The 27,966-nt window shown below is 44.1% G+C and overlaps 1 protein-coding gene across 1 annotated transcript; it reads left to right on the top strand.

Annotated features, from left to right (window-relative positions):
• Positions 1-543: 543 nt before the first annotated feature.
• On the top strand, positions 544-27,966 carry LOC148641471 (tricarboxylate transport protein B, mitochondrial). The gene is made up of 9 exons (XM_088617797.1): positions 544-947; positions 14,365-14,472; positions 16,165-16,264; positions 21,466-21,604; positions 22,084-22,168; positions 22,555-22,659; positions 23,211-23,326; positions 23,427-23,500; positions 24,431-27,966. The coding sequence occupies exons 1-9, from the start codon at positions 836-838 to the stop codon at positions 24,543-24,545; spliced, it is 954 nt and encodes a 317-aa protein (XP_088473923.1). The 5' UTR covers positions 544-835; the 3' UTR covers positions 24,546-27,966.

Here is a 27,966-nt window from a genome sequence, read left to right as displayed (position 1 = left end):
ATTAACTAGCTTCACGTCTTTGGTACTGCAATTAACAGCTCACGATTTAAAATTCTTTTTTAAAGAAACATGATACGCGTAGCATAGATAAACCGTGACTTTTAAAAAGGAGTTGAAAGCGTGTTTAAGTAGGCCTTCAATGATTTGCAAAAAAAACACCCAGTACAATTATACAGAGCGCGGCTGTACAGTATGGGGAAAGTGTTGTGGAAAGTTTGCAGCGTGGCAATAGCAACACTGCAGCAGAATTCTGCGACACCAGCCTACTTGTCCGGTTTGGGGGTGAAGAACTGTGTATGGAATATTTTCTAAAGCAGTCTGTCATCTGTTAAGGCAACTTTGTTTTTACCAACAGCAGCAGGCAGTTTTTTCTTTAACATTAAATCCGGCTGTACTTGGTCTGTAAGACAGACTGCCGGCTGTCGTGTGCTTCGCTTCCTCCCGGCCAAGCACCGTTCTACCTTAAACGGACGGACTTGTTGTTTGTCAAGGATGTGACGCTACGTGGAGCGAAAAAAAAGGCCCCTCCCTAAAACATGAGGGGACGGACCGTAAAGAAACACAGTATAAAGCGCCTCACAACCCACCAGGCTCTGTGCGTGATTATCACAGACTGTCAGTGGGACAGAAAACAACCCCGTTCCTCGCTGGTCAGGGTGCTAGTCCCCATGAACCACAGCCTCCAGTGACGGCCCTTCTCTTCCCACCAGCTCGCTCGCTCGCTCAGCTGCTCTGCATGACGGTAACCGGAAAGTAATTTCCTAAAGCATCGCCAAAGAAAAAAAAAAACAGGCTTCCCACCTTTACTAGCTGTTCCAGCACTTGTTTTTCAAATATGTCTGGGAACCCCAGTTTTGTCAGCCCGTTCCGCCGACCTCAGTGCCTGGCAGCGGCTGCCCCGGCGGGGAAAACGAAATTGACTCACCCTGGCAAGGCGATTTTAGCAGGTAAGATTTTCCACTTGGGCTTTGTCGCTGCCTGCGTGCCGTTAGTACGCGTATTATCGGGCTGTCACACACACACACACAGAGTGGTGTAGTGTCGTAGAGCTCATTTCTTTGCAAAAACGCACGGCTTATTTCAACGCTGTCTGTCCACACCGAGTGCACGGAGGGGTGTGCTGTCTCGCCACAGCTCATCTGAAGAAAACATTGTTTCGGAGCGTTTTCAAACGTTTCGTTCTCCTTAGTTGTGGCAGCCCAGCAGATGCTGCACTGTGCAGGAGCCCTGTCGTGCCGCCGGTCAGCTGAAAGAGTTGGTAACTCCGAGTGGGACATACTGGGTTACTGTGTTTAACGCACAGCGTGTCCCATTTGTTGCGACAGCCCGTACTTTAATATCAGGCTCTTCTTAAATTAGACCCGTCATCAGTGCAGCACGACGGTTCATGAGGCAGCACTTTCCAAAGCTCTCCTGTTCCTGCTCTGTGTTGTAAATCTAAAATGCCGCTGCAAATTTCTCCATTTGTTCTGGGAGCTGTCTCGCCTAAACATTACTGTCTAGTATCCGGGATGACTTTTTCGCGGAGAGCTGCCACACTCTGAATAATTTCCCATAGACGTGTGTTTGTTGTGCTCTTTCACTGCTCTGCATCTAAAATGGGGAAGTTTGAAAATACTTGATTCACAGGATCGGAGACCGTTTATGTGTGTATGACATGTGAGCCAAGTAATTGGGAAATGTAGAATTACAGGCGCTTGTGTTAGCAGGAATCCAGCTGAGCTTGCGTGTTATTGGTTTGTTACAAAACAAGAGAAATTAAATTTTCGAACGTTGATTCTCCTCATCTTCATCAAATTCGGAATTTTGTTACAAGTATATAGGCGTGCATGGTGTTTTATATGTACATACTGTTAATTACTGAAAGTGCATACAACAGTAATTTCCATCAAGGATGGTGGTAAACTGCTCCCCTGGGTGAATTTCTCCTGCCTGTTTCAAAACCTGTCATTGGGGGGGAGCCATTGGATGGTTTGAATTGATTTCCATGTACAGTAGGTAGGTAGGCAGAACTCTGGGCTGTTACCCAAATTATTTTCTTTCTAAAATCTATCATTTGTGTAAATGTATACTATTCTTAACACAAGCTGACCTTCAGTGTTCTAGCGTTTTTTTTTCAGAAATATGATTTGGTGGCACTAAAATCATATTGGCTTCCTCACCGGTGCGATGACAAATCGTAGTCAAAAGAAAGAAACTGATCCTCTGTCATTTTGCCTCTTTAAATACTGTATCATCTTACGCCTGTCTGCTTATGAAGTCACGAAAAGTGTATATTTTGTCTGCGCTTTATTGAGCGAGATGCATTTCATAACCTGACTTAGGCTCCTCATTTCTGCGAACGCTCTGATAAGACAGGGCGTTAATAAATAGCGGGCTTGGAGACAGGTGAGATATGTTGGAGAACCAGTTCAAAGTGGAAAGGCAGCAGATATCAGGCAGCTATCAGAGCTCTGAACCCCCGCAGTGCTACAAGAACAGATCCCTGGCCTCCCCTTCCCCTGAGGTCATCTGTATCAGGCTCTAGTGGTTGATGAGTAATAGGACTCTTTTCTTGGAGTAAAGCGCATGATAGCCACTGATAACCAGTGTTACAAGTTTTATCACTCCTGCTTGATTAAAGTCCTAGGTTTATAACAAGAAAAATAATTACAGAGAACATCTATTGATGAGAAGAACTAGATTGCTTTAGAGTTGAGGGGAGCAGGTCATGGGGAAAGTATTTGTATTCTTTGATTCCAGACTCACCTGTAAAATGCTAAAAGCTCATTTGGCTTTATTCTTATATTCATGAGTCGTTTGAACAGGAACGTAGCACAGAAATTCAGTCCAGCTAGTATGCTTGTTTTTCTCCAGCACAAGCCAGTTATGTTGCTTTTTCAATTGTCTCTTGCTGGCCAGACGCTTGGCACACGAGTGCTGTTTTCTGGCTGCAATCATGCACGTTGCTTTCCCTAATTCTTGCCCCTGCATGCCACACAATCGCTAAATGAATGTTTGTATGCCTGCATGTTTTTTTTGCTGTTTCAATGTAGCCGTGTCTGCTGCTGAGTTAATCTAGAAGACAATTTCCTTCCCACAACCCACCTGATTCAAAAATAAGTGTAAAACATCATAACTTCCCTTTGCCTCATCTGGAACCTGAAAATGGGATGATGTCGTAGTTATAAATGGAACTGTCGGTAGGGCATACGAGCTGTACATCTGCAAAGGCGTGTTGCTGAGACCGGTTCAGGAGCCACAGACATGCCATTTATCCCCCACCCAACAACCTCTGGAAAGCTCAGGCAGCGGTTATGTCATTGGTTAAGGACGTCCTCATCTCTCGCTTTGCCTCTGTATGTCAAAGTCGAATTTGGATGGCTTCTCAAGCATTCTCAAATTGTCACGGATCTCGTGTTTCCTTGCACCCGGACCCTGTTTCCCGAAACAGAAATAAGTAGAGTGTCCACTGCAGAGAAGCCATTGAATGCTGCAAAAGGAGCACGGCATAGTTTAGGAAATAAAACCGTCCACTGGCGATCTCATGAACTCATGAAGAGAGCACACCGAAGGGGCAGGCTCTGCCACTACCAGTTCGATCTCTGTGTTTGCTCCGGTGCTGGAGTGATTGAGCTCTGCTCTTGTAGGTCCAGTGTAGTGATGGCAGGGGCTGTAAGATCAGTAAGATCTTCTCTGCAGTGATTCTAGTGCCCTTCCAGAAAGTCTGGGGCTCCTGAATGTAGATGCTCCATCTTAGATGTACAGGCCTAACCTCTACTTTGGCAATTGTCGCCTGAGCATCAGGGCTCATTAGGCCTATTGTTTTAAGCTGGTTTGTGGAAAACCAGACATGAATGAGGTAGACTAGTGATGCTTTAGTGCTGTTAACTCTGCCTGGCTACCTTATCTCTGCTGTGTGTCTACTTCTCTGTGTTGCTCTTGAGTACTGTATCGGCGTTAATCTGATTCTGTGACCACTATGGTTTGCTTTTGCTGTCTGATTTATTCATCTCTCACAATTGAAGATGGTTGGCCGTAAAGGGGGTTTGTAAGTCTTTTCCTTCTCTTTTATCCACATTTATTTGTTCTCAGGCATAGCAAATATTGGTAGTAAACTCACATGCAGGCAGCAGATGAATTGGATCAGCATCCAACAATAAACCATTCTGACACTTCTTAGAACATACGGCATGTCATTATACGATCTGATCATTTCAAAACCGTAATCGTATACCTCAGGCCACTTCATCGCCTTCCATATCTGAAAAGAGCTTAACAGTCAAAACATTTCTTTTTATTTTTTGGCACAAAATGAAACTTCACTTATTCTTATACCTAGATGTCTGTTGCTAGGCTATTTAATCTCTTTATAAAACACTGCTTTATTATTGTACCCACAACAAAGGTTATTTTTCATGCCAAAGTGTCCTAATGCTCTCCTGTCAATTTCTAACACCACCCGGCCACATTCAAAGACCACCCTCTCTTCTCGGGCATCTGTCAGACCCTGGTCTGCATTGTGCTGACAGACCCAGGGGACTGAAGTTCACCAAGTGTGAGAGGTCAGTGACTAGAAATGGCTCAGCCTTTCTCTCAGTGTACCAAATTCATTGAGGATTTGTTACTTTTTTGACTTCATAGATGTTGAAGGTGATATAAAACAGGGACAACTCAATTCACAGTTTTGAGGTGACAATTATTGTGATATTATTTTGTTGCTGCATTTTTACAGTCACAATGAGAACAGCCTCCTAAATAAGAACATAATGGGGAAAAAGTGTTTGTTGTTCTGTTGTCTAGAGCTTTTCAAAAACATTACAACCGTTGTAGCCTGAGCTCATCAGATCTCAGAATCACTACTGGGATGAGGGACCTCTAAGGAAAACCAAGTCGTTGCTGTATGTGGTGTTGGTGGACCAGTAGGTAGTGCTCTTGTCCCTTGATCAGGCTCTCCAAAGCAATGCCCCACTATTGATTAAGGGCATTGTGCTGTATACGGTGCCATTCTTTTGAAAAAGTGCTGCTTATAATGATTTCATGCTGTTTAATTTTTCTGTTGCTCTGCCTAAGGGTCTCTCTACCAACAAGGTTTTGAACTGGGATCTTTAAATTTCCATTCTAGTCTCTGCATCCATATGTAATAATCTGTGCTCACAGACTTAGTCTTTAAGTGCCCGATCAATAATTTAGACTACTACTGTATCATTCATTTATAATTAGTGTAATCAACTATAGAAAAAAAATCTTAATGATTTAGCCAATAGTTTGCATATATGCAGTAGTTTTCACAGAACGGGTTTGCAGTTAAGTGGTTTAATCCACATCAGAATGGATAGGGGTTAACAGAGACAGGATTGACCCAAAGTGAATGAAACTGAGGATCGCTAATTTACAGTTAGAAACTATGACTTCATTTCATGGTCTCGGTCATTTCATCTGTGCAGCGTTTTGCTGAACTTAAGGAACGAATTGCTAAATTTGCTCTAGAGAGCCTAGCCGGGCCTGTCTCTGGAGTAAACGATCTGAGCCAAGAAGGCGTGTGCAAGAAGGTTCATCTGCAAAGAGCAGGATGAGAGGGGCCTGTGTAAGCTTCTGTAGGACTGGCAGCAGCCCCACAGTGACTCGGCAGAAAACGGCACATGCCTGCAGTGCAGTGTATGCACACACAAGACTTCATCGCTGCTAAAGCCGTCTGCATCTGTGCATCACATTGTGGGTATCCTGAATACAGATGAATAGGAGTGAGGCAGTTTAAGCTTCTTACAGTAACAGCTGTCATGAAGAGTTGCGTTTTGAGCAGTGATCTGGCATTGCTAAGGCTGTGAAAACTGTTGCATGACCACTCCTCTTAGACTTTTTTTTATCCTCCTGGTTTTCCAACATTCTTGGGAGACAGAAGAAAGCCCTGTCATCCGTTAGCCACTACTACCTCTATGGCTTTGTCAAAACTTAAAAAAAGTTTTAATCTATCATATTTTGCAAATGCCTCCTTTTTTAATAGGCTTTTTACAGCCTGTCCATTACCTTCATAATTCCTTCTTAGAGGCTACTTAAGATACCACCATTATGGAATACAACATTCATAACCCTTTTTTAACCATTCTTACAAAAGGCATTTTATCATAAACAAAATAAACATGTGCTAAATCGTAATTCTACCTCCAGCCCTAATCCTAATCCTGGCCGTAAACCGAAGACAAACAATTAACATGCACTTTGTCAAATGTTAAGATTGCTTGTACATTCCTTACGTCTTTTAGACTTACTTTGTAATACCTATAAACCTTCTGTAGCCTTTAAATAGATATTGTGCAGGCTTCATTAAACCAAACGCAAAGGAAATTTCTTACATTGTTAATGGACAGACTATATAGGTAGAAGTTCTTATTTTCTGATGTTCGCAAAAAGGTGTACTTTGTACCTGGTCGTGGATGATGCAATAAACCCTCATACATGTCCTGGGTCGAAGTCTAAGCCCTTTTGGGGAGTTAAACAGGATTAACGTGTTTAACTTTGCCTTCTAGCTACTGGTCAGACTTCTGTTGGCTCTTTGGCTTTTGACCAGAATATTTCAGGAAATCAGAAATTAAACATTGAGTGAGTAAGGGATCAGGGGAAGAAAGCATTTGTCAAAACAAGAAGCGTGCGACTGCTTTGACAATTGAATAATAGAAATTGGAACCATGTAGTTATCGGATTCAATGTGTCACTGAGTCCCAAGCAATGTGCATTTGTGTCTCTTGGACGGCAAGACATGTCAGCCCAGTGAGCTGGTATGTAAATGGTGGGAAAGGCCTCTGTGATGGACCAGCATACCAAGTGACTTTCAAAATCCAGTATGCTTCAGAAAGCATTTGCCTTGTGCTTTCTTCTTTTGCTCTATCTTTTATTGGTTCACAGAAACTGGGCCAGCCGCCAGGGGTTCGTTTACAACAATGAGTACAGCGGGCATTGATATAATCAGCATGTCGGAAGACTGCCTTCATTCTTTAATTGAGAGCGCTCACCCTGGGTGAGGAGGTCTCTTATGGGCTCGGGGGCATGAAGGGGTCTTCGCCGTGCCTGAGACGTCACCGAAGAGCCCCCTCGCACTGACAGCCGCTGATGGGGAAAGAGGACCGAGACGCATTTCGTTTTACAGTCACGGACATCGAGATATGAAATCATCCACCTGCGTGATCACTGGCCGCTGGAGTCGTGCGGTTGAAGCCAGTTCTCTGGCTGGTTTCATGAAATGGCTGGATAAGATCCTGAGATCAATTAGCTACTGTCTACCGAACAGGCTAGATGAGCCAAATGGCTCCTCGCATTTGCAGTCATTCTTTGCTCAAACATCGTCACATTAAAGTATGTGTTAATGAAGCAAGAGAAGGCTATTCTGCACCCCTTCTCAGTTTTTATTTTGCGGGAAACCACTCACGGTTTAGTCTGTGAACTTTTATCGTTTGCAGGAGAGTGTGGCAAGTTAAAAAGCCAAAAATGGATGACGTTAAGCGAATGCGATCGAGGAAAAAGCCCCTAAGCCAGCCTGAATCAGCTTTAGACACCGAGAGCTTTGGGCTGATCTGCAGGTCCTGGATTTTGTGGCAAAGGGTGTCTTTTGCTCCAGTGGACTTGCAAAGCAGCCAGACAAAACCGTTGTAAAGATCGCATTTGACTGGAAGGCAGGAATTTCTAATGGGTTTCTTTTAAAGGACAAACTCATTTCTGTTTGGCATTTCAGCTTGGGGTTTTATCATGCATGTGTACGGAAGGTATTTGATGGTTGTGAAAGGAACACAAACTAGCAATCGTTCTCTGTTTTTGCTTGAAGGCAAGCAATGAGCCGGAGCTCTCTCTGAGACAGTGCTGTCTGAGGAGTGCTGGGGGCTTGTTGTCTGCACAGCCACAGCCTTCGCAGACCGGGTACACAAATGGAGAGATCATGCAATTAGTCCTGGAACTGTGTGTCCACTTTGAGACTTCATTCACAAACCTGCAGTACACAGTCTGTCATTTGCTCTTTGAAATAGCTGTTCCATTAGATGTGTTATCTCGTACAGGCTTTTGAAGGAAAAATATTCTCTCGGGGTCTGGGCAGGCTAATATTGAATAGTTTTACTTGAATTATATTTTTGTATTCTTTCAGCTTTATTGCAAAAATAAAAGCTGATCACCAGTGCCTTCAAGACAAGAGCTCAAAAATGCCATGATCCAATTCAGATGTATTTTTGTTGTCCCTTGTTTGTCTAGAAAAATGTACAGAGGCAAAGAGTTTGTGATCTTCAGCTTGACATTTTGCATGCCTGCAAAAAGATTACATTTAATTTCAAGTAAAATTTATGCCAATCCATTTTCTTTCAGAAATGATTTAAACAGTACAACGTCTGTACACGTCTGCAGTGCCTTCCCTACGGAAATTTCAAAGTCCTGTCCATCTCGGGAGTCTTTTTCTCCTGGCCATAGATTGTATGGACCTGTCAAAATAAGATCCTTAACTTAGGTTATTTAGGAAATCAGGTGTCGCTTGTGAAAGTCATTACTTTTTAGAATTAAACCCGACTTCAATGTACGTCGCAGTGGGAGAGGTCTGGGTAGATTAATCTGTTTCCAGTTGCACATGAACTGTATATCTTACTACACATTACATTAGTAGAACAACTTATAAAGTAGAGCTTATTGATGTTTTTATGTTGTCCATTATGCTGGAAAGCAGTCCAGGAACAGTGGGGAGTTAATAAGCTGTATGGCATAATGGAAAATGAAAGCCTAAAATAAATTATTCTTTTTCCCATTTGGAAAATTTGAAATACTATAATTTTTTTAAATAGATTATGAATATTTTGTTTGAGGTTCATTACGTTTTGAAGTCCCATGAAAAAAACATCATCCCTTCTGCACTGCACTGAGCCCTGATTGTACAGAAAAAATGGACGAAGTCTTCAATAATTCTGTTTGAGCTTCTGAATTTATGGTTGTTCGCCGTTTGAAGTGCCACCTTGTTGTCATACTTTATTCATGTTGTTTACAGCAGTGACCCTCAGAAGTTGAGGAACCATGTTCATTAAAGAAATATCCATATCTCCATGTTGCCTAGAATTCTCTCTTCAGCAGATTAATAACTTGGGCAGAAAACACAGCTGGTACTCTGCTAGTCTACTCACTTCCAAACATTGGCACATTTGCTGTCATGAATAATTTAACCGTGACGCATTAAATTGTTTTGGAAAGGACTCCATACGGAAATCGAATCCAGCGTGTTGGGTTGCGTATCTTGTCTTGAGCTTCATAACCTCGGTTGTGTTGTTTTAACCTTGAGGGCATCTGGGTCTTGCCCACGTCGGAAACCTTTAATCCTACAGCTCGGGACGGATCGGCACCATTCTGTGGTGCTGTTGGTTGTTGAAAGCTCATGCGTGATAAATGGCTCATTTCCAGGCTAGCTCCACGGTTGACATACAGGACTAGTCATCCTCCGATTCCTGCAGGTATTGGCCAGCAGACCCCCGCAGAGCTTCTCGGCGTCTGACTGCTTTTTCCTCCATTTGATCTAATCAAGACAACCGATATTTCCTAGAGAAGCTAACCCTGATTGAAATATTGAATAGGTTACTCCTTGCTTGCCTGTTGCAATCGCAGGAGACCTGGCTTGAAATCGGGGACGTGGCACCAGGAGACAATGCCCTGAGGTCAGTATTGACGTTGAAATGACACCAGAGCCTGGGGGATGATGGTGGATACAGGGTGGGCGCAGGTCAGCCGTGATTGGAGAGGAGGCGGTTGTGTCCTTGACGTTCTCCAGAGTGCTCTTGGGAAATTAGGTTTCGTGTCGGGAGAAGGCTCCTGTTCCTCTAGTCAGCTCCAGAGTCCAGCTGCTCTTTAATTTTCCTCTCCCAGGCTGGGTGATTGAAGTGATAAATCAGCCCGAAAGGGAGCTGGGAAGGTGTGCTGTTGGAGTGGTGCATCTGCAGTGCAACAACTGAAATGAATTCCTCTGCTCAGGATTTTGTCTGTTTTCCGAAAGAACATCTGTAGACCAGGCTTCTGTGGTGATTTATGGTCCAATAAACAGGTGGATTGAGAGGTCACAATGAATTCCCCGTTTTCAAAGCACAGTGAATTTTGGCGGGTGTGCTTTTATCGTACAGTAATAAGAATGAGACTTTTTATAGTTCGTTGAATGGTGTAAATTTTGACGTAGGCTTTGTTCTTGCCTTCCGTTCAGTGGCAAACGGCTCTTAACCTTGGAACCGTGGGAAGGGAGACTGCAGGGTAGCCTGGCAGTGTGTGTGTGTGTGTGTGTGTGTGTGTGTGTGTGTGTGTGTGTGTGTGTGTGTGTGTGTGTGTGTGTGTGTGTGTGTGTGTGTGTGTATCTCCCACTTTTGAGCACTGTCTCATGGAGAGTTGCACAGAGGGCGTGCATTTAGGTTAAAGGTCACCCTCTGTGTACAGTTCTGTATGTGACAGCTGACTTGGTCTCCCTGTATGATAAGATCCTGAGACAGACCTTTTATTTTGTGCTTTTTTTGCACCGTTTGCTGCAGGTTTTTGGAATGGCCTATGGTCAGCTCTGTTCTAGAACTACTTCTGGCTTCAAGAACCTGTAAAAGACCCTACTGTGCCCTTTTCTTTTTGACAGCAGAGGTGAAATAAGAGCTGGTCTAGGAATGATCACTCCACCCATTTGTGGTTCTGCTCCCTCTAGCGACAGGCAGGATTGCTTCCGTCTTCTGGGCTCCCTCCTGGTTTTAAAAAGACGCCACCCCACGGTAGAAAACGTCCGTCTCCATTTCCTTTAAGTCCCCCTCAGTCCGCCTCTCCCTCACTGCGAGGAGGTTGGCACAGCCTCTGATGAGAGGTCGGTTTGACCTGCGCCAGCTATTCCTGCTCGTGATTGCAAACACTAACATAACATAATTACTTTAACCCCTCATTACAGCCTTAATGGAGGGTTGCTATAATTGGTTTGGTTCAGAACAGAATGCCGGATTGTGCTTGGGAGTCTTGTGCTCATCGGCAGGGATGCAGGGAGAGGTTTTTGGCCTCCAGGGAAATCTGTTGACTCTAACGAAACGACACCAGAAAGGCCGTCCATCAGCCGCTCTGTGTTTCGGCATCTCTCAGAGCGCTGGCAATGCAGGAGCACAGGTATCCATCTTCTGTTTTCTCTAATGGAATTGGAGTGCAGACAGGAGTGTGCTTGGCAAGTTAGTGTGTGTTCGCTCAATTTCTGGAAACCGGGGTTTAACCAGGTGTCTCTGTGCTGCATTTTTTACATCTTCTTGATTTCTAGGCCTCGTTCCTAACGCCACCATTGCTCCCTGCCAGTTCTCTTCCTGTCTCGGCTCCTGCAGGGGGCTGAGGGAGGTGTGTGCAAGCTCTGCTTGCTCCTGTGCTGGATTCCCTGGGGGCTTGACAAGCTGCCCTCATTTTTCTTCTCTTCGTCCTGTGCATGCAAAGCGTCCGCGTTCAGTGATGCTTTCAGTGAAGCTCAGTCACAGAAGCTAGTGACCAGACAGGCCCTGTTGTTTACTACGAGCAGAAAGTATGCCAGACATTCCTGCACGCTGCTGGCTTTTCCGGGATTAGCCACTCGGATGCAGGCTCCCGGGAATAGAGTGGCTGGCCATGTGTATCTGTGAGCTCCTGCACACGAGGCCTGGCTGAGCTTGTGTTCAATAATTATAATAATAATTGCTTACACTTTTATATAGCTCTTTTCTGGACACTCCACTCAAAGCTATTTAGAGATAATGGGGATCCCCTGCACAACCACCAGAGTGTAGCTCCGTCTGGATGATACGATGCCAGCCAGAGTGCGCCAGTACTCTCCTCACACACCAGCTCTCAGTGGAGAGGAGAGCAGAGTGATGAAGCCAGTTCAGAGATGGGGATTATTAGGAGGCCATGATGGGTAAAGACTGAGGGAAAATTCGGCCAGCATGCCAAATTCCCAAATGAGGGAAGAACAAGAGAATCCCAGCAGCTTGCTTTTTGATGCCATGCTGCTGTGGTGTTTCTTTAACCAACAGCTGCACTCAATGTACTGTTAACAACTGTAAGTAAAATACACAAATTATACACCTCTGGAGGCAGAAGACTGTTAAGACAAATATTGTGCAAGACTGATCTTGGTAGTGTGCTATCTGTGGCCCCTTGCTCATAAATTTCAATAAATGAGAGGAAGAATTGCACCTGCCTCTCTTTTTTTTTTTTACAAAAAAAGTTATGTACAAATGCGAAGTCTGTCATCTTGTCTTATGCTGAGCTGGCAATTCAGCTGCATGACTTCCAGCGAGCTTTTGTGTGGTTAGGATAATTCCATTTGAAACACCCCTTTTTCTAAATAAGCTCACACCGGCTGACTGAATTCAGACACGCTGGGCACTCTTATCTTCCATTTGTCAGTTGTCCTGAAAGTCTGCATCTCAGCTGTCCTAGTCATTCTCAGGGCAGTAGTTGCACCTCCCAGTCCCTGTTTTCATGCCCTGGCAGTCCGGCTCACTCCAGGTCAGCTAGTTCAAGTTGCTCCGAGGAAGAGAAAGTGGGGGGAAGGGTGCATTCCTGATACTTGACTTCCTGTTCTGTCTCTTCCACGACCAGCCAGTGTTATCGCAGGCACAGCTGCTGAAGGTCTATACAACACTGTATGAAAACCTGCTCAATTATAGCTTGTGTGGCACTATAGGTGTGACCAAGATGTTGTACACCCTCAAGTTCAGTAAGCTTTTTTAGCAGTCATTTCTTCACATTTGGAATATGTATAAAAGGAATCTACAGTAAATCAATGTGCTCAGTCTTGTTGTTTATTGGGATACAGGACATCTTATAAAGTGTCAGTCTAGGGTTTGTCAATAGATGTACGTTCAGGACGGCTGTACTTACATGCTACATTGTGAAAACGGTAACACTAGAGAAGTTAGTAATGAATTCAATGTTAATCTGTGCATTTCCTATAGCTGTAACAGTACTAGGCTTTGAACTGCTGGGGTACGTTCCTTACATTAAAGTAGATTTAATTTCTCTGTAGACTGCAGAAAAAAAGCTGAATTTAGGAGAATTGGAAACACTGAAAAGCCATCTCATGCAGTTGTCTTATAAATCTCATCAGCTGATGCAATGATCTTTCAGGAAATATAAAATAAGGGAACGGTAGTAGGACTGAGGGATGAGGGTGTGTAGATTTCTTACAGGTTAAACAGGACTGTTTCAACATGAGTAGTGCACCCCAGGGAACAGGCTGCAACATTAATGGGCGGGGCCGAAGGGGGCAGTGTCCTCTAGGGCTGCTCTTGACCAATCACAGGCCTCCTTTCTCAGCCTTCTCAGTCAAGGGGTGTAGCTGAGGCAGTAAAGGAGGCTGCCTTGGATTGTCAGCAGTGCCGCAGCTGCAATCTTAAACTGACTCGCAGATCGTCTGATGTCGGTTTGCAAGACAAACAGGTCTGTGAACCTCCCTGCTTCTATGAGCTAGCCACAGGTGCCACTCAGCCCAAAGGCAATTTTTTCAGTGTCAAATCACTTTATTGGCCATATCCAATTTCTTGTATTAGGAATTTGTCTTTTCGCATGCCCCAGCTTGCTCTCTATGAGACACGCTGACACACTGATAGGGAGAGAAGCTTGGGGTCAGAGCGCAGGGTCAGCCATTTATACAGCACCCCTGGAGCAGTTGGGGTTCAGGGCCTTGCTCATGGGGCCCAACAGAGTAGGATTCCTTTGCCGGCCGCGGGATTTGAACCGGCAACCTTCTGGTCACAGGCGCAGATCCTGAGCCACAGAGCCACCGCACCTCAACAGGTCAGGCCTGAGTATAGTGCTATGCTTGGCTCCTGTGTTGGTATGTCAGGAGCTTCACAAGGACAGGTTTTTCCATAAAGTGAGTAGAACAATGCTCTTTGTGTTACTATTAGTATTGACACAGACCAGTAGCCAAACCAATGAGCCGTATTTGTCCCCGATGTTACAAATTTTTAATAAGAGCATTACCCGAGAATATGTAGTTACATGTGTGCGGACTTGTGTTTGTAGTAACCTTGATTTGAACTCTGTCTTCTCTCAGCCATTTTATTAAAATGTACTCCATCCCCCTTCCTGATCACGCCATCTTGAGCTTCACTGAGGAAATGTGTGCCAGCAGGGAATTCAGCAGACGGGAGACTGATCACTTACTTTTCTCAATCCCTCCTTGCACAATACACATAACAGAGATGTGCATAACCAGGACTATGTGGATCGGGAATGATTGTGTGATTGTGTCTGTCTATATGTGTGCAAGGGGTGGGGTCACTGTCAACTTGAAAAATAACTAACACCCACCTAAAAACCATTCCATCCTACAGCGGATTTGCTGTACAGGAACCACTGACCAAACTTTTGTTGTGCTCTCTTTCTGAATTCCAGGAGGGATTGCTGGAGGGATAGAGATCTGCATCACCTTTCCCACGGAGTATGTCAAGACACAGCTACAGCTGGATGAGAAGGCCAATCCCCCAAGATACAAGGGCATTGGTAGGCAATTGCATTTCAAGAACATAAGAAAGGTTACAAAGAAGAGGCCATTCGCCCAGTGCAACAAGTTTGGTAGTTAGTAGTTAATGGATCCAAGGAATTCATCCAGGTGTCTCTTGAAATTAAACCAGTGTGTCCGTTTCAGCAATGTGGGTGGGCAGCTTGTTCCATACTCCCACCACCCTTTGTGTAATGAAGTGCCTCCTGTTCCTGCTTTTAAATGCACTTCCATGCAGTTTCCACTTGGGTCCTTCTGGTTCATGTGGAAACTGCATGGAGGCGCATGTAAAATGGAGAAGTAGGAAAAGACAGTCTGAGTTTTAGCTCTGGATGATTCACTTAAATAACACTGCGGTACCAGCCAGCCAGGCTCTGAGAGACACACACCATTACTGTTTAATTAAGCATTTAAAATTCGGGCTCCACACGCGTTCCTGAGCAAACAAGCTGCATCAGGACCTCCCCCGAAACTCCTGCACGATCCGCAGTGAGGATAAAAACCATTTCCTGAGACTGAAACAAACTGTAATCCCAATTTCCCTTCGGTGCTTTTCTTACAGGAGTGGGGTCTAGGAGGAAGTGCTTTTAGGATTGAGATTGGGGGTCATGTCTTTACACAAAAGGTGGGGGGGGGTTGGTACAGGCTGCCTAGCCATGATGTCAAAACTGCTTCTCTGAAATTGGTCAAAAAGTGGCTTTGGATGAGATCCTTGGATTAACAAGTTATTAGCTACCAGAGGAAAGAAAGCGAATCAGGCTTGAAAAGCTCCAGAAATGGGCTTATTTGTTCATTACAGATAATACCTAGCTGCCTAGGCCAGGATAACTAAGAGACAGCAAGTCTCTTGTCCCAGTAAGTGAAGTGCAAGTGCACTTTGAGAATCAGCCTTGCAGAGATAACATGTTTGTTTGCCTAAGAGTCAGCACTATAAGTACATCAGGGAACATGAACTCTGGACGGTTCTGGTTAATGTGTGCACTCAATGTGTGCAAGTCTGTGGGTTAATCATTTTTAATGGAGTAAGTTTCCCCCTTTTTCAACAAGCAGGTTCTCTCTGGGGCAACTCTTACTTTGGCAGTTTGAGGTGTTCTCATTATTAGTGCCTTGCACATCTGATACTTTCGTCATTTCAAAACATTGTGAAAAAATCTGTCTGCACCCAAGGAAACTGGTCAACAGACCAGTGATGGAGTTCAAAGGGAGAGAAGATGTAAGAGGCACTTCTTGTCTAGGCTTTTTACACATATTTGTATTTCTGCAAATACCACATGTGGAATGTCTAAAACCAGAAAATTTTAAAATAAATTCCTAATAACCACAATTTCTGAGCTCAAGTGTATCTCTATAAAGGGAAATAATGGGCTGTAGTTATATCAATCGCTTTTTTCAGAAGAAATGGTGTGGTCTCCAGTACGGGCAGTATTATGAGTCATGTTCATAAATTAACCTGGCCTGTCTATGATTGGTCAGTGACGAGTGTCTTGTCCTTGCCCGCAGTGTGAGAATGTGGGGGGTTCACTAATTTACCAGCAGGCATCGCCGTGACGCCAAAAAAAGCAGAAAATGCTAGCTGGCTGACTGTAGAGAATAGTTAGTGTAACCGTGTACGTGTTGTAAGCTTTTAAACACACCCTCTCCTTTGCTGTTATAGCTCTTCGGTGGTGCTGATGGTCCTGTGCTCTGTTTTGCAGTGGACTGTGTGAAGCAGACTGTCCAGGGTCATGGGGTGAAAGGGCTCTATCGCGGGCTCAGCTCCCTGCTGTATGGCTCCATTCCCAAGGCAGCAGTCAGGTACCTGTCTGAGAATAAGCCGACACCGATTCACTCCACTTCACTGGAGGGGTCCCCTCAGCTGGCCAAAACACATTCCCCCTCACCCCCAGGTAGCCCACGGAAGGCAACTCGGGTGTAGCTCTACGACATCTGATGTTGCAGTGGTAGAGCACGTGACTGCCGATGCCATGTTTCTCCAAACGGGATTGCTGTGAGGCTGGCCGGCACGTGCCGCTGGTGTTTGCTGACCACTGTGCAACTGTACACTGTGTTCATGGACGACTTACTACAGCAGCTCCGTCAGCGCTGACGAAAGGCCGTTAGGTTGGGAGTGAAAAAGGAGCTGTGTTTTGCACTGGAGTCCAAGAGCTCTCAGCTGAGAGCCTGGCACTGGGGAGCAGTCTCTGTAACGCCATGACAGCCTGTGACTGAGGTGCAGATCTTATTTGCTCCTGTTTGAATGCAGTCACTATAGCTACTGAAGATCCTCCTTCAGTTGCCAGTTTAATCTATTTATAACAAGGGTTGTCTAATCCAGAACCTTTCCAGTTACCCACATTCCCATTTTGTGTCTGTTCTCCAATATCAAATCATGCCATTTCTAATCCTAAACACTTAAATTATTTTTTTTTCTGTGCTGCTGCGCTATGGATCATTAGTAAAGGTCTCCTCTAGGAGTAGTATAGAACTGATCTCCTGTGCAGCACTTAAACAATTACAGTTTGTTCTGCAACATGAATATTGCTCTTACATCTTATTTACATTTTGTCAAAACAAAAATATGAGCAATGTTTGTTTGTTTTTTTTCAAATATTAAGGGAAAGAAAATCAAAAAGCATACCATCATTAGAACAAATAAGAGGAATAATTAAATTATACAATGTAGGGATAAAATAATAATACCAATACAGGGATCATCGTTTAACCATGCCTGAAAAACCTACATCTGAATTGAGCTCAACTGAAGGTTGATTGCCTGTGTTCTTGTGGATGTGCACTGACTTGGTGTTGAGGAGCTGAAAGCTGCTCGTTCCCCGAGTGCACAGTCATGCAGAGCAGGGCTGTCAGGCAGTCTGTGCTCGGAAATTGCTCAATGCCATCCTCCAGACAGGCCTGGCCATATTGGTATCCACCGAGAGGCCCAGATGAATATGAACGAGAAGGGCAGGCTTGACTTCCACAGAAATGGAATTGCATAATTTCATCAGGCATGGGGAAATGTGGAGGGAGTGTCTGTCAGGAGCAGAAAGCAAGCATTCATCTATGACTAACATATGCTGCAGGTGAGAGGAAAAGAAAGCATGACATGCCATTCATTTTCCAGGGCTTTATGTAAATATTTCGGAAAACTGCTCCATTGTATTTAGATTCGGAGAGTGATCTGTGACAGGAATCTTCAGAGATGAATGTTGTGGCATTTGGTAGCTTCTGCTCCCTTTTGCTTTAACTTGTGCTGTTTATGTTCAGTTTGTTTTATGGTTTTTCAGGGAAAAGAGAGAATATTACATGGTATCGTATACAGAAATGAAGAAATGTGAACAAACATCATGGCTTGAAAGTCTTGGTAGCTATAAATCAGCTATAATATAAAAATAGGAATAAAGGAGTAGAAACCAGAGTTTTGGAAGAGAGAAGCAAAGGAAAAAAGAGAAAAGACAGAAAAAAGGTAGTAAAAGGACAGAAGAGGGAAGCCACAGTCGTTAAAGTCTTTCATATGTCTGGGTCGAGCTGCAAGATCTTAAAAACATTTGAAAAGGGCTGCCAGGCAGAAGAAAATTTTGCAGTTCAGCCACAGAGGGAAAAGCTAACTTTTTTTCAAGGTGGAGAAAGTTCATCGCACCCCTTACCCAGGGGAACCAGTAGTTTCCCATGGAGCAAAATCAACCGTCTCGCTAGTAACGCTGGTAGCGTCTTGTGCAAAGTTGTCTCACCTGGGTTTGCTTGAACCGCACATCCACTGATTTTAAATTAACTCAAGCTTTTTGTCTTGGTTTGTTTTTTTTATTAGTGGCGGCAGTATGAAAGGAAACATACGTATGTCCTTTCGCCGCGGGAGAATCAGTCCAGCTCTCTGGACTAACACTATATGGCCTTCACTATAGTAACACTATATGGCCTTCGAGCGCTGTTTGGGCAAGCGAATGTCTAGCCAGTTGTGCAGCACAGTAGATTAATTTATAGTAATACAAATAAGCCCCCAGCTCCAGAGCCTGTAGCTGAGCTTGGGATAGGAGATGTGGCGTTCCTGCCCTGTTGAAGTACTATAGTTTACAATAGTACTTCTATAGAGAGCAGTGCTCTCTATCCAGGCATGCTCAGTTCTGGAGATAAGCAGTTCTCAGGCCCAGGGAGAGCTGAGGTAAATGGAGTGTTGCATCACTGTGTGTTTACATTTCAGTTGCCACCCGACGTGATTTGGTTTAGAAAGTACAGTCAATTTGTTTCAGCTTTTTTGAAAAGAGCTATAATGAAGTTCCACTTTTGGCCCTTATATAAATTTACCTGTCGCCCTGGACCCAATTAGCAGGTTTCATTGCTTCCTATCAGCCTTTCTCTTTCTTCCAGACATTCTCAGCTTCAGTCATACAAACAAACAAACCCTTAAAAAAAACCTAAAGACCTTTTCTGAAATGTCGCAATCTTAAAGTGGACTCTCCTACAGTCAGGTCCACATGTGCACACTTACTGAAAGATGGAGTGTCAGTGTCGATTTGGGCTAAAGTTGATCACAATCCTAAATGGTTAAAAGGACTTTTCCCAGATTCTGAGGTGTTAATATACTGTAACTGAGTACAAGGCTGCTTCCAGAGAGGATATTAGAACACTGGTTCTTGAATACCCGCCCTGGGGCTTGCATGTATTTGTGATGCACAAGGCTGTTCATAATATTCAGTTTTCATTTTTTTTTGAGAAGTTAAACCAAGGTCCCAACTACTTGGTCATTTATGACCACATCACGGTTTTAAGAATGAAACAGATGTTCCCCCCAGGTCTTGGCGAAACTCTGCTCTGGGTTTGTACAATCCAGCCTCTCTAAAGTTCCTCAGGGTACTTACTTGTCTGATCGTTACTTAACTATTACTGACGAAGTCATTAAGAGCTTCGCCTTCCAGTTGTGTAAAAAAGAAGCCTCCGTCCTCATTGGCTGATTTAAAGTGAAATTTGCACCGGAGTGTTTTTTATGGAGGATTCCAGAGGGAAGGTGACTTTAACAGTTGGGAGAATGGAGTGTGACTATTAAACTTCCCCTAAGTGAGACAGTTGATGCAGCTATTGCTCACAGTGTGTTCTGGCTCTGTCTCCCCTCCTTTTATAATAACCATGACACATGGCCACACAATGCTACAGCTTAGTAGCGATTGTATGTATCCTGATCATCACCAAAAGAATTAAAGATCTGCAGTGTGTTGGGATTTTATGCCCTGCAGTATGAACAGTTCGATCTGGCTGCTGTTTTAAAGCCTATCTTCTCCTGCACTCTCCAGAGCTGCCTGCCAGATTAGCTGTCCATCACAATTCAGGCTCGTCTCTGGGAGAGACAATACAGGAGACCTGTGACCCAGCCGTTTATCACAGTGCTGACAAACACTTTAACTGAAGATGACCCGGACTGCTCACTCCCTGCAGCAGACAGCCCACAGCCAGCAAGGGGCCAGACGAGCCACAGCAACAGTCCTGAAAGCAGCTCTGTCTCTGGCCTAGCTTGGGCCACAGTCATGTGCTGTGTGTCAGTGGAAAATGGAGGCATGTGACAGCTCAGCAGCTCCCAAGCACAAGCATAAACTATGTGGAAGGGCACTTAAAACCAAGAACAGAAGGCAGTGCTTTTCGCAAAGGGTTGTGGGAGTAGGGGACAATCTGTCCATCCTTGTTGCCGATGCTGATACCCTGGTTTCTTTCAAGAAACAGCTGAATGAGATTCTCAGATCAATTACGCCCCACCAAACGCAGGCTAGGCTTTAGTCTGTGACCTGTCTAATGTTCTTACGATGTGTATCTCAGCTGTGGGGTTTGTTAAATATGTACTTTTTGCTTAAACTGGTACCATCCCATATTGTCTGGGTTCCTGCCTGCCAAATTGGAGCAGCTGCAATAATTTGATTAACTGTCATACATCCTGCAGTGCTAATTTCCATGGATCATGCTATACAGGTATAGTGTATACAGTTGTTTTGAATGTGTACAGTTAGACTAAATGCTGGCTGGGCTGCTTTACATACAAAGATAACAGTCTGAAAGGGCTCGCTCGTCTTTGGAACTGTCAAGCTCTCTTATTAGTGTGTGTCTTCCCGTTTGAAAGAAGCTGTCAAAGTTATTTAATGAATGTCAGCAGCTCAGCCAAGTGGAAGTAAAATACACAGTCTGCGGAACAGCGCAGAGCTCACAGCGAGGGAATGGCAAGTGAATGTTAATGTGGAGGCCTTTCTGCTTTCAGGAAAGCCGTTCAATTACAGTTCACATTCTATTTAGAATTATAACAATAAATACGTTCTCACTGTAGCCAAAGTGTATGGCAGTGGGCATCGGCAGTGCAGTGGAAAACAGATCAGGAACCGTGAAGGAAAGTAATCAGAACTAAGTGCCAGACTGAAGCCCCTGCTTCTCCTTGATGCTTTTAAATCTTCCAGTCTTCCTTTTCATTCGATTTAATCTAAAAATAGAAACTCATTCACTCCAGCCACAGGGCATCCTGAACGTGTTCTTCAGTTTGCAATTTGCTTAGGTTTGGAGTTTAAAAGTTTATTTTATTAATCACCACACAATTTATTATTGAAGCATAGGATTTTGGGCATGAGATTTTTCCGGTTAAGAATCAAGCACATTTTGCAAAAGTGTAGGTAGGGGCTTTCGTACAAAAGCTAAAAGCAGCTTGCTTTCTGGCTTCTCTGTACTGTATCTTCAGGTGAGAAAGGGATGTGGTAGGCAAGTCTGTGGATCACTATGCTCTCTTTGCAGTGGTTTCTCACTGAGGGCTGGGGCCTGATACTGGGTCTCTGAGCTCTGTGTGATCTGGGCTCTGACCCCAAGACACTGGGCTCTGTGTGAGCTGGATTCTGAACACAAGACTCTGGGCTCAGTGTGGTCTGGGCCCTGACCCTGAGTGGTCTGGGCCCTGACCCTGAGTCTCTGGGCTCAGTGTGGTCTGGGCCCTGACCCCGAGTCTCTGGGCTCTGAGTGAACTGGAGCCTGACTGTGTTTCTGTGTGCTGTGTGCCCCAGGTTTGGGATGTTCGAGTTCCTCAGTAACCGCATGCGGGACGAGTCGGGGAAACTGGACAGCACGCGAGGGCTGATCTGTGGCCTGGGGGCAGGGGTGGCAGAGGCTGTGGTGGTGGTCTGCCCCATGGAGACCATCAAGGTAGGGCACTCTCTGCCTACAGTCACAGAAAGAACAGAAGGCATGTCTTACACAGCGGCTGAAAACAAATCTTTATCATCAGTTAATATAAGCTGAAATTAAGGCATGTGGTATGTGCTCCCACTAGTACCAGCATTGCCTACCAAGGGTCACTTGAGTATATCTTTAGCAGCAGGGTCAGAAATACATTTAAAGTATCGGAGTACAATGGGAGCAAACTTCAGTATACAGATCATTCTCAGGATTGATTAATATGCATGATGTACCCTTTATTGTTAATAAAAAAACTAACTTTTTGCAAAAATAATTTACAGTTAATTTAAAATTCCAGCATGGATGTTCTCTACAGTTTCAATAGGTATTGTATTTTTTTTTTTGCCAGTGGCATTTCCTATATGCTCATGACACCTCAGGCGTGGATTTCCAGTGAGGATTGTCTGTACATGAGAAGACTCATATAAATCTGTTTTCTTAACCAGGTGAAGTTCATCCATGACCAGTGCTCAGCCAATCCAAAGTACAGAGGCTTCTTTCACGGGGTGAGAGAAATTGTCCGGCAGCAAGGTGAGGAGCTCGCCCATAACTGTGCAGACAGCGCCCTCTATTGACCATTGGCAGTGCTTGCATAAGAAACGTTTCAAAATTCCTGAATGCAGCAACAGTTCTATCATACTAAAAAGTGCCAAAAGCTCATGCCATTGTTGGTTGTGTAAGCCATAAGAAAGAGGATTCCCTGATTGTAGTTGTGTAAATATATTTAAAAGACTTTATGAAAACTCATATATAAAGACAAATACCGTATAAATTTAATTCCATGCCTATGGGATTCTTAAAAAATAAATCTGCTATTAGACTGTTAAGTACACAGAGAAACTGTATCATAATTTATTGTCTTTCCATTTTTCAACATGCAAATTGTAATTCCATCCCGTTTTAATGATGCTTTGCAGGTTTGAAAGGAACATATCAGGGACTAACTGCAACAGTATTGAAGCAGGGATCAAATCAAGCGATCAGATTTTTCGTCATGACATCCCTCAGGAACTGGTACAAAGGTAACACGCCTCCTCCGTTTGTTCTACACTCTCGGATATTTAATGCAGCTGTTCATAAATAGTGACAAAATCCCACTGCTTTGTTTAGGGCACATTGTTGATGAAGAAGCTGTAATAGAACATTGTTCAGTGTGGTGTTCATCCTTATGTTTTTTCACTATTAAATGTTAAACCATGGGGGTCATTCTGCGATTTTAATACAACACGGATTAATTTAAATTTATAGCTGCCGTGCTGAATGTGCCAATCTAGGTTACGTGATTTTCCAATCATCTTTCTGTAACCGGCTTTCCAGTGGCTTGACATTACTGCCCCCTAGTGGCAGCTTGTAGACTGAGCTCACCTCTCGCTCCAGAGCGGCTTGGAGTCTCCCAGCACCGCAGCTGCGCTGGGAGTAGAATTAGGGTTCGAGTACACTCTGCGGTATTTGTTGGGGTGAACACTTCCTGGAGACTCGGCTCCACATTAGCCCTGTAACCTCAGCCTTCCTGATCACTAGTCAGCACTTTAGCTGATTCATTAATTAACTTCTGTTTCTCTTCCATCTCCAGACAAGAATCCCAGTAAGGAGATCAATCCTTTCATTACGGGCGTATTTGGTGCCATAGCTGGAGCTGCTAGTGTCTTTGGCAACACTCCGCTAGATGTGATCAAAACCAGAATGCAGGTAGGACGCGTTTCTGAGTGCTCTGTGTCCCCTGTGGAACTGTGACATCGGAGGAGACAGCTGCTTGACATCTGGCCACTCTCTGTCTTTCTCTCTTCAGGGGCTGGAAGCTCACAAATACAAAAGCTTTGTGGACTGTGCCTTTCAGATCATGAGACATGAAGGCCCCAAGGCGTAAGTCTGAGGCTCCTGAGTGGACCGTGCGAGTTGTATTGTCGATCTGTCTTTTGTGCGTCATCACCGTTGCTTTGTGAATTGCAGGGGGGAAGGGTCATTGTCTGACTGATTCTTCCAGAATTCGAGTCGGCAGGGAAGGCTATAATAGCTATAATTGCCAGCTGCTATATCGCTCACAGCTGGCACTGCACTGAAGCTCAGCAGGTGTGAGCCTGGTCTGTACCTGGATGGGAGACCTCCTGGGAAAGCTAAGGTTGCTGCTGGAAGAGGTGGGACCAGTAGGGGGGCGCTCACCTTGTGGTCTGTGTGGGTCCTAATGCCCCAGTATAGTGACGGGGACACCGTACTGTAAAAAGGCGCCGTCCTTCGGATGAGACGTAAAACGGAGGTCCTGACTCTCTGTGGTCATTAAACATCCCAGGGCGTTTCTCGAAAAGAGGTGTAACCTCTTGGCCACATCCATTGGCCCTTACTAATCATGGCCTCCTAATAATCCCCCTCTCTAAACTGGCTCCATCACTATGCTCTCCTCCCCACTGATAGCTGGTGTGTGGGGAGTGTACTGGCGCACTATGGCTGCCGTCGCATCATCCAGGTGGGGCTGCACACTGGTGGTGGTGGAGGGGATCCCCATTACCTGTAAAGCGCTTTGAGTGGACTGTCCAGAAAAGCACTACATAATTTAGGATTTTACATTTATTTTTATAATAGACTATATTTGTGAACTATTCCTTCCCTCTCATGCACCCATGCAGGAAAAAGCTTATGGATTTGCTTCCGCTCTGCTGATTGCAGAGTATCCTGCTCCCTGAGAATCGCAAGATGAATTCCTCGAGAAGACAGCTTTTTTTCTTGTGTGTCTGTAAGACTTCAAGTGCAAGCCCCCCGGTCCCGTTAACAAACCCGTTTGCTCGTTTTCGCCGCCAGATTCTACAAGGGGACCGTTCCCCGCCTGGGGCGCGTGTGCCTGGACGTGGCCATCGTGTTCGTCATCTACGAGGAGGTGGTGAAAATGCTGAACAAGGTGTGGAAGACGGACTGAGGCGGGACCCCCGGGACCGAGGCTGACAGGCGGACACCGTGGCTGCTGGACGCTGGGCAGGAGCGCCTTCACCGCGCCGGAGCCGGGGTGTCACAGCCAGCGCCCCACCTCCGCTACTTAACTGTGTACGTTTTAGCCTTTGAGTAGAAATCGATCACTTAATATATACCTGACTGAAAACGTCCCTTAAATTTTAATTAACTGAGTAAAGAACGGGTCTTGTATTAGCTAACAATGAAGAGCTGTTTACTCTCCTGTTGTCCTCACCTGGCCTTAGGTCATGGGTGATTTATCGACAGGTGGGTTTGTTTTATTGTGTCTAGGTAAGGCCTTCCCATACAAAGCTTTAATACAGTACCGTTTCCTTACAATCAGTGCCTGCACCAGTATGCCAAAAATGTCCAGTAAGGAAGATGCCCAGATTTTAAATCTTACGGTTGTGCAACCAGAAATGTATCTTTGACCCATAACTGTTATTGTATTTATGAGAGAATGATAATATGCTAACAGTTGTGTGGAGTTTACCTCATGGTTCATGGGCACGATGTTGTTCTATGAGGTCAAAGCACCTCTTCGGTATACGAAGGGCTGAAAACCAGCCAAGCTAGCAGAGTTCATGCAGCCTTGGTTGTTTTTGGGCCTTTTCTTTCAGAAAACCGCTATTTTTCCAAGATCATGCCAATTACCATTCACCAGGAAGTGCCCAATAACCGATATGAGCTGTAAAATGCCTAGACGTCCGTCAAATCAGAGGAAGGTACTTTTAGGTTTAGTTTTATTACTTTTAGTTGACAATTTTTTAAAAGAAATTCTAATACAAGACTTGGACTTTAAGAATTGTAGATTTTTTATATAAAAATCAAACCTTGTGTGCCGTTCAGGCACTTGGAATGAAAACACTGGCCTCACTGTCCTTACCAGTGACTCACAACTCGGAGGCTGTCCCTAAGGCCTCATTCTGTGAGAGGTACTACAGCAGTGCTTTAAACTTCTAGGACACATGAGGAAGTACTATGGAATTCTTCAAAGCCATATCTTAACACTAAAACAATACGTTATTTAAAAGACTTAAATATTTTAACATGAAAAGTTTTGCTATTTATAAATTTAATCGTAATGATGACTACACAACGAAGTGTTAATGATTTAATGTTTTTTGGACTAAAAAGTGACCGGTCTGCCCCTCCCTCACCCTCAGCACTGGAGTTCAGAAAGTTTGGGGTGCACAAGATACCTACATGACCGATCCACCTCTCCACAGTGTTTCAAAGGCCACTTCTTTCATTTTAGACCCAATGTTTTTAAGAAAAAATAAGCCACAGCGTTTCATGCCTGTTCTATTTAAAGCGAAAACCCCTCGTTAAAGCAATATCTGTTGTGATTGCACCCCACATTTTTAAAATAATCTGGGCTTTGTTTTCCGGATATCTGCTATCACTGTGTTAGACCCGAAACCGGGATTAAACTGAGCCTGCTCTCCGGAGCCAAAGTCCAAACCCTTTGGGTAGATAGAGAAAGGCAGCAGATGGGTGGTGTCGATTTTTTACTTACTCCAGCCCAAGAGCTGACCAAGTGACAGGGCCTAAATGAGCCTGCACGTGTTTTCGGTGACTGAGAGACGTCCTTCAATTTACGTTGGGTCTTGGGGCCAATTTCCTGCATATGAGGGCAATTATTTTGTTAAGGGGAAAACTTTTTTTTTTTAAATCTTATTTCGTGAGCTTCATTGTTTTAAGAAAAGCAATCTAAGATACCAAAAAAAACACTCTGTAGCTTCTAGTGGTTTTTTTTTTCATCCTTCCTTTTCTGCGGTGAATTATTTATCTTCCGCGCACTTTGAATTTTTTCCATTTCCTTCATTTCCCTTAGCAGTGATTCAGCAAAGTAAAGATGCAGTCTCAAAGTGATAAAAGGGCACGGTTGAGTGCAATACTACTTTTGAGATGATCCTTCACTGTTAAATCTTTGAATCATAATTTAAAACACCCAGTGGTGCTCATTTTAAATTTTTCATCTTTTGTGCTGAGTTGAATACTGGTGTTTTTGTATCTCTTGCTTTTCTAATTCAGCATTTTAGGTTTCTGCATTTTTGTACATGAAGTTCCTTCACGTTCTAACACACAGGAATGAGGTCTCTGAATGACTTATTCTGAAACAAAAACACATAGCAAATATGGTTCAAAATAAGTTTGTTTTACTGCTGTTGTTCAGTGCGGGTTTTCTTTTAATTCAAAGGTTTTTTGTTGGGGGGGGAGACACAAAGGCTTTATAAGCTTGTTTCATTCTCATATTAATGCTTTTATTTCCCATTTGCTTTTATGTCACAGTTGTAATCACAGTTTCTTTTCTATAAACCAGGTCTTACACAATAACAGTTTTGGTTATTGAGCCACAGAAGTAAAGAGATCCTGCTGCTTGTGTGTTGTAAGGATCCGAACAGCTGTAATGTCATACCCATCAGTTTGCATGCTGCTCTGATGCTGTTTTGCTTTGTTGTCCGTCTGTTTTCTTAGCAGGACTTCTGTCACCTCAGTGCCTCCAAAGTTACCTAGCGTAAATTGATGGAATACAGAATAATGTTAAAAGGCCGATCACGTGGGCGTTTTATAACCTTAAAGGTATCTTAAGATACCTGGTATTGCAGGGCAGCAACCATAGGATCAATATCAAAGACAGACTCATCTAACACCTGTCAATTCTGTGACATACCAAGTCAGCGAGATGAACACCCTCAGTCTTTCCCTGTGGCACCTCTGACAGAGGTGTAGCCCGCAGACGGGCACTGTGACAGGTGACTAATGGCTTGAAAACTGCACTGAGAACTTGATTGAACCCTTAGGTTGTATCTGGATACCAGTACATCGAAAAGCAGGATATTTGTTCAAATTAGATGATGCACTAGCCACTCCAGTGTTTGAAGGAAAACTGGCATGCAAAGCATGTGTAGTGACTTCTAACTGATAGTCTGTACCATACCCTTTTTGAATGTTTTATACTGAGGGCTGGGTTCTGCTGCACGAAACCCATGACTCTGGGATACCTATTCCTGAGCATTAATGTATTGTGCTCAGATGACTCGGATGCTTTGCAGTCCAGTTTCTCCCGCTGTGCGTGGTAGCGGTGTTTGGATGCCAAGGAGTCTGTATTGTATATTCTATGCCTTGACTTTTGTGCCATGACCTGAGAGAGAGCTGACAGAACTGTAGCTAACATCACTACCATGTATGTCTGTGTGTGTGCGTGATTGTACGTCCATCTGTGGGTGTTGTGGATATGTGGTTATGTCAGTGTTGTACTGTGTAATGAGACATATATGTGCGATTTTTCTTATGCAGAGTGCCTCTCTCTTTCAGTTGTTGATCAAATGTACCAATACTGCTGTCAAAACTTGTAATTGAATAAAGTAACAATTTTAAAACCA

The sequence above is a fragment of the Lepisosteus platostomus genome, chromosome 24 (genome assembly GCF_059453375.1).
Source record: "Lepisosteus platostomus isolate fLepPlt1 chromosome 24, fLepPlt1.hap1, whole genome shotgun sequence".
Lineage (NCBI taxonomy): Eukaryota > Metazoa > Chordata > Actinopteri > Semionotiformes > Lepisosteidae > Lepisosteus > Lepisosteus platostomus.
The sequence above is the reverse complement of the archived record's forward strand: the minus strand, read 5'-3'. Positions and strand labels throughout refer to the sequence as shown.

Bases quoted from the DNA above. Each gene is read 5' to 3' on its own strand.
- LOC148641471 (XM_088617797.1), top strand. From the start codon at position 836: ATGTCTGGGAACCCCAGTTTTGTCAGCCCGTTCCGCCGACCTCAGTGC. The intron at 948-14,364 runs GTAAGATTTTCC...TCTGAATTCCAG, and splicing joins TGGCAAGGCGATTTTAGCAG to GAGGGATTGCTGGAGGGATA. The intron at 16,265-21,465 runs GTACCTGTCTGA...TGTGTGCCCCAG, and splicing joins ATTCCCAAGGCAGCAGTCAG to GTTTGGGATGTTCGAGTTCC.